Consider the following 5,456-nt stretch of genomic DNA (forward strand, 5'->3'; position numbering starts at 1 on the left):
GCATCTTGCAACTGTTCCACGATCACTAGCCGACATGATAAAGACGGACATTTCCTTCCTTTCTGCTTCGATTTCAGTGCCTTTGCGGCATGCATGGGCCATGTTGACCTCACCAACAGCCGCGGCATGCCTTGGTTACACGTCGACTGTGCCGTCAGCCGAGTCCAAAATCAAGCCATCGCGGCTTGCGGCAGCGGACACCGACGCCGCACGATTCAGCAACAGCTCACAACGGCTCCCCGAACATGACCGGCACCAGGCCAGCACAACTCACGGATGACTAGAGGTGACTGTGGTCGGAGAGAAGCTGCTTCCCTTCATCATCGGTGAGCGTCGACGCTCCCGTCGACCTGCTAGGCGGAGGGGGAGCTCATGCGAGTCGCGCTACTCACTGGCGATTATTGAAGCTGCCATGCAAGGCCTTGTTGGAGGCTGAGAGGGCTGTTAGAGATAGAAAGCGACGGAGCAGCAGCTGAAATGGGATCACCTGGGGGACCTTCAACCATGCAAGGCCTCAGTACCGCCACCACAAAGCCAAAAGGGAGCAAATAAAGAGCAGCAAAAGAAAATTACCACATCACAGCAAACTTCATGCAAATCGGCTACTCCCACTCCGCTAGTGCACCAGCCACCGCACACATAGCTGGAAAGAAAACCGGCTGTGCCGACTGCACCAGCGCCGCGCCGGCTCGATCTTCCGGAGACCGCGCCGCGCCGGCTCAATCTTCCGGAGACCGCACCGCGCCGGCTCGATCCACCGGAGACCGCGCCGCGCCGGCTCAATCTCGCGGAGACCGCGCTACGCCGGCTCGATCCACCGGAGACCGCGCCGCGCCAGCTCAATCTCGCGGAGACCGCGCTACGCCGGCTCGATCCACCGGAGACCGCGCCGCGCCGGCTCGATCTCCCGGAGACCGCGCCGGGCCGGCTCGATCCACCGGAGACCGCGCCGCGCCGGCTCGACCCCCGGAGACCGCGGCGCGCGCTGAACGCCCCCGGACGACGCCGACGGGGGCCCACCTGCTGAGGCTGGTGCTGGTCTTCGGCATGCTAATGGTGATGTCGTCCAGGCCGCGGTGGATGGACACGGTGTCGGCCGAGTCGTGCGCCAGCGAGCGCGCCTCCATGGCCTTCAGGTACTCCAAAGTGGCCAGGCTCTCGCGGGTCGGCTTCTTGTACCTGCCATCGACGGCCGGGTTGGCAGGTCGTCACCAACATCATCATGAACGTCGGCACCATCATGAGCATCACACTCAGCATCGTACCATTAAATCATCAGTGAAATCTTACTATGAGACATGTTGGTACAAGGACTAGCGTGTAACTCACGCATCTCCTCTAACACAAGCAGCGGCCAGATCCACGCGGCGGGAAGTCAAGAGGTCAAGAAGGTGAAGCGGAGGGTCAGAAGCACGGGACATTCAAATGCGGACAGAATCGTTAGTGGAAACGATAAGGATCCAGAAATCGCCAGTAGCCTGGTCGCCACAGCACGGCAGCCTGGACAGTGGACACATAATAGTGGACGCCCCCGGCATCCCTGGACCCCGCACGGGACGGCGCGCACGCTCAATATTGCACGCCAGGAAGCGGATCTCTGTATGTTAGAGCCGAAATGTCCACCCACGTTGCGCCGACGGTACATACCCGATCCGTTACGGAGTCGCGCACTAGAGACAAACTATGTAGAAAACGCCAACGGGCCGACGGCTTAAAACGACGCGTTCACAAGACGTGTCTTCGGACGCCAATGGGACAGCCGGTGCGGCTACAGCAGAGCCGGCGGATCTGCCCCGACAGCACTTCCGTTCGCGAACTCACAGCTTGAGCAGCAGCGAGGAGCAGACGACCGAGACCGAGCTGAGAGCCATGGCGGCCGAGCCCATCCACGGCTGCAGCACGATACCCCAGGGCCGGAACACGCCGGCCGCCAGAGGAATACCTGCCGCACGGAAAGGAAACACGCTGAGCTAGGGGGCGCGGCCCCACTAGAGCAGGCGCACGGGGCACGCCGTCGACAGAGAGCGGCACCGCTGAAGTCACGAGTGCGACTGTGTCATCGGGGGGAGGGGCGGCGCATTCAGCCGCGTGAGGCCTGTCAGAGCGGTGGTCACCCAGCCGAGGGGTGCCCGTCCGAGCGATGCTGAGTTGAGATACGTCTTGCTGCTGGGGTCACACCGAGCTCACAGGTTCGGTGCTTGTCACGGGTGTCAGTGCGTATTAATCCGAGGGCTGCCTGCGCGGACATGTTAATGGAGTCACATTCGTATCATATCAATGACCTGTGACCGAGCGTCACCATTACCTGAGGGATATCAGTTAAGGGAGGAGGCACATCTAGCCGAGGGAAACCACCCGCATAATGGCACACGAGGCCGGGAGATGTCCACCACTGTCAAATGCAGGGCATTGAGTCGCTGGCATCACAATCGGTGTGCAGTGGGAGTTAGCTAAAAAGAAGCTAACGTACCGACGAGGTTATAAATACTGGCGAAGACGAAGTTCATTCTATCCTCTTCACTGTTCTTCGCGCGAGAGATCGAGACAGGCAATAACGTCGAGCAGATCGTTCTGCAAGGAAAAAGACGGTGAGCAAAGATAAGACATGAGATAAGCAAAGATTCGAACAACCACGCTCTCCATTGGGTCCTCTCACGTTTTACCTGGTGCGTGCCCTCCGTGAGCTTCCACTTACAACGCTGTTTTAGTAAGAACAAAAACCAAGTTACGAGGACGGGCCAGTCCTACACACCAAAGACGGCGAGGTATCCTAGATCAGAACAAATTTGTAATTTATGCCAGCTAAAACATGTAAGAATGGTGGTTGGTCGTGCCTGGTGTGACGACCGTAACCTTGCTAAAAGAAACAGCGCCGTCTTCTTCATGCCTATGTCCTACAATACATGACAAGGGGCACCTAATCATGTTCAAAACATCACAAACCCGAACACTGACCACCACAGCTGGCCCACGCCCACCAGTCTTCCACGAAAAACCGCAGGTGGCGCAGAACGCGCCCCGATCGCAGTCCAGCTCATCGTCCGACTGCGCTCCTAACCACCGCGGCAATTGAACCGATCCACAACCCTCCCCCCCCCCCCCCCCTCTTATGCAAGCACCAACCCTCACCTCCGTGGATCCCATCCGCATCGCACGCCGTGCATGCCTATCCGCCCAGCCCCTCACCCATCCAGCCAGCAGTGAAGGGGCACCCGCCACCCAGCGATCCGGTGCCGCAGCTCGCGGGAGGACGCGGCAGGGGGTCCGACGGCGCCACTGACCCGCATGAGCACGATGCTGGCCGCCTCGACGGCCACGTCCGTGCCGGACGAGATGGCGATGCCGACGTCGGCCTGCGTCAGCGCCGGCGAGTCGTTGATGCCATCGCCCACCATGGCCACCCGCTGGCCCAGCGACTGCAGCTGCTGGATCTTTTTCACCTGGGCGGCCGACCGTGGCGGCGGCGTCAGTACGGACGGGGACCGGCACTGGGTTCGAGTGCGGTACAGGGACCGCCAGATGTGACGCCACCTGGGCTGGACACACACGGTCCGTTCGCGAAGGAGGTATATTTAACGGGAGCCTGCTCACTCACATGAGGCCTTTCATCATGAGAGCAGCTGGGGCCGACACGCGATAGCATGTCACGCAGCGCTCGCGGCGCAGCGCGCGGCTTACGTTTGCTCGTACTGATGTTAAGAGAAATACCATAAAGTATTAACATTTCCTTGTGTTAAGGAGTGCGCTTAATTATGTGTTTCGACAGTTTTGCATTCATATACGGACATCTTATGGTATTTGGTACGTCATTGCTATGATAGAGGATATACTATTAGTATGGTCACGACATCGCATGGCATATTGTCTGGCCATATTGCACATGTGAATGCAAGCTGATAAAAAGCCGCACAGTGCATGAGGAAAAACGCACCGGTTCGCTGCATAACGCAGCTGGAGTAAAAGGACATTGACGAATACCCCGTCTGACGCAATCACACAACAGCCGCCTCTCGCTGCACAGGTGGCACGCCAGCAGAGGTCACGGACGCGGCAATGCACCAGCGTGTATCGATGCGTCCCCTCCCACCACGCATTCACACAGGCGCCACATCCCAGACAGCGGCACACACACAGCCATGCTGAGAGTGACGACCCAGCACGCCGTGTGGAAGGAGCGGAACCAAGAGGAACGTGGCGACAGGGAGGGAAGGGCACCGCGGCGGCCGGTCACCTTATGCGACGGCAGGACCTCGGCGAAGACGCGCGAGATGCCGGCCTGGCGCGCGATGGCCGCCGCCGTCTTCTGGTTGTCGCCAGTCAGCAGCACGACGTCCAGGCCCATCCGCTTCAGCGTGTACACGGCCAGGTGCGCCTCCGGCTTCACCGTGTCGGCCACGGCCACCATGGCCACCAGCACGCCTGATGTAAGAGGACATCATCGGGTCACGGTACGCCTGGTGGTCAGGTCACGGCACGTCTGAGGTCGGAGGACGTGGTCAGGCTACGGCACGCCTGAGGTCGGAGGACGTGGTCAGGTCACGGCACGCCTGAGGTCGGAGGACGTGGTCAGGCTACGGCACGCCTGAGGTCGGAGGACGTGGTCAGGTCACGGCACGCCTGAGGTCGGAGGACGTGGTCAGGCTACGGCACGCCTGAGGTCGGAGGACGTGGTCAGGTCACGGCACGCCTGAGGTCGGAGGACGTGGTCAGGTCACGGCACGCCTGAGATCGGAGGACGTGGTCAGGTCACGGCACGCCTGAGGTCGGAGGACGTGGTCAGGTCACGGCACGCCTGAGGTCAGAGGACGTGGTCAGGTCACGGCACGCCTGAGGTCGGAGGACGTGGTCAGGTCACGACACGCCTGAGGTCGGAGGAAGTGGTCAGGTCACGGCACGCCTGAGGTCAGAGGACGTGGTCAGGTCACGGCACGCCTGAGGTCGGAGGACGTGGTCGGTCACGGCATGCCTGAGGTCACAGGACGTGGTCAGGTCACGACACGCCTGAGGTCGGAGGACGTGGTCAGGCTACGGCACGCCTGAGGTCAGAGGACGTGGTCAGGTCACGGCACGCCTGAGGTCAGAGGACGTGGTCAGGTCACGGCACGCCTGAGGTCGGAGGACGTGGTCAGGTCACGGCACGCCTGAGGTCGGAGGACGTGGTCAGGTCACGGCACGCCTGAGGTCAGAGGACGTGGTCAGGTCACGACACGCCTGAGGTCGGAGGACGTGGTCAGGCTACGGCACGCCTGAGGTCAGAGGGCGTGGTCAGGTCACGGCACGCCTGAGGTCGGAGGACATGGTCAGGTCACGGCACGCCTGAGGTCAGAGGACGTGGTCAGGTCACGGCACGCCTGAGGGTCAGAGGACGTGGTATCAGTGGTCAGACGGGGGTCCTGAAGCGGGTTAGCGGTGAGACCGGCGCGTGGGCGGCAGGGGATAGGGGCGCTCGGTCGGAG

General features: G+C 61.1%; 4 protein-coding genes across 4 annotated transcripts in view; 2 read left to right on the forward strand and 2 right to left on the reverse strand.

Moving 5' to 3' along the window:
• LOC119092175 (copper-transporting ATPase 2) overlaps nucleotides 1-280 on the forward strand; it is a 25,291-nt gene extending 25,011 nt beyond the window's left edge. Inside the window, exon 13 of the mRNA XM_037215152.1 lies at nucleotides 159-280. Coding sequence (XP_037071047.1) covers nucleotides 159-280 — 122 coding nt within the window. The remainder of the gene's footprint in view (nucleotides 1-158) is intronic.
• LOC119092176 (copper-transporting ATPase 1-like) lies at nucleotides 22-2,507 on the reverse strand. The gene is made up of 4 exons (XM_037215153.1): nucleotides 2,471-2,507; nucleotides 1,822-1,942; nucleotides 1,021-1,179; nucleotides 22-350 (listed from the first exon to the last, which is right to left on the reverse strand). The coding sequence occupies exons 1-4, from the start codon at nucleotides 2,505-2,507 to the stop codon at nucleotides 281-283; spliced, it is 387 nt and encodes a 128-aa protein (XP_037071048.1). The 3' UTR covers nucleotides 22-280.
• Nucleotides 2,508-2,517: 10 nt separating this feature from the next.
• On the reverse strand, nucleotides 2,518-4,407 carry LOC119092177 (copper-transporting ATPase 2-like). Its single transcript, XM_037215154.1, has 3 exons — nucleotides 4,232-4,407; nucleotides 3,282-3,440; nucleotides 2,518-2,571 (listed from the first exon to the last, which is right to left on the reverse strand). Exons 1-3 carry the CDS (start codon nucleotides 4,403-4,405, stop codon nucleotides 2,518-2,520), a joined length of 387 nt encoding a protein of 128 aa, XP_037071049.1. The 5' UTR covers nucleotides 4,406-4,407.
• Nucleotides 4,408-4,962: 555 nt separating this feature from the next.
• The window catches only part of LOC119092178 (copper-transporting ATPase 2-like), a 35,239-nt gene continuing 34,745 nt past the window's right edge, over nucleotides 4,963-5,456 (forward strand). Inside the window, 1 exon segment of the mRNA XM_037215155.1 lies at nucleotides 4,963-4,984. Coding sequence (XP_037071050.1) covers nucleotides 4,963-4,984 — 22 coding nt within the window.

The sequence above is a fragment of the Pollicipes pollicipes genome, unplaced genomic scaffold, assembly GCF_011947565.3.
Source record: "Pollicipes pollicipes isolate AB1234 unplaced genomic scaffold, Ppol_2.1 Scaffold_3447;HRSCAF=4054_pilon_pilon_pilon, whole genome shotgun sequence".
In the NCBI taxonomy this organism is placed as follows: domain Eukaryota; kingdom Metazoa; phylum Arthropoda; class Thecostraca; order Pollicipedomorpha; family Pollicipedidae; genus Pollicipes; species Pollicipes pollicipes.

Bases quoted from the DNA above. Each gene is read 5' to 3' on its own strand.
- LOC119092176 (XM_037215153.1), bottom strand. From the start codon at position 2,507: ATGAACTTCGTCTTCGCCAGTATTTATAACCTCGTCG. The intron at 1,943-2,470 runs GTACGTTAGCTT...TCCGTGCGGCAG, and splicing joins CAGTATTTATAACCTCGTCG to GTATTCCTCTGGCGGCCGGC. The intron at 351-1,020 runs GTGGGCCCCCGT...TCCGCCTAGCAG, and splicing joins ACCAGCACCAGCCTCAGCAG to GTCGACGGGAGCGTCGACGC.
- LOC119092177 (XM_037215154.1), bottom strand. From the start codon at position 4,405: ATGGTGGCCGTGGCCGACACGGTGAAGCCGGAGGCGCACCTGGCCGTG. The intron at 3,441-4,231 runs GTGACCGGCCGC...TCGGCCGCCCAG, and splicing joins AGGTCCTGCCGTCGCATAAG to GTGAAAAAGATCCAGCAGCT. The intron at 2,572-3,281 runs GTCAGTGGCGCC...TTTTCCTTGCAG, and splicing joins CCAGCATCGTGCTCATGCGG to AACGATCTGCTCGACGTTAT.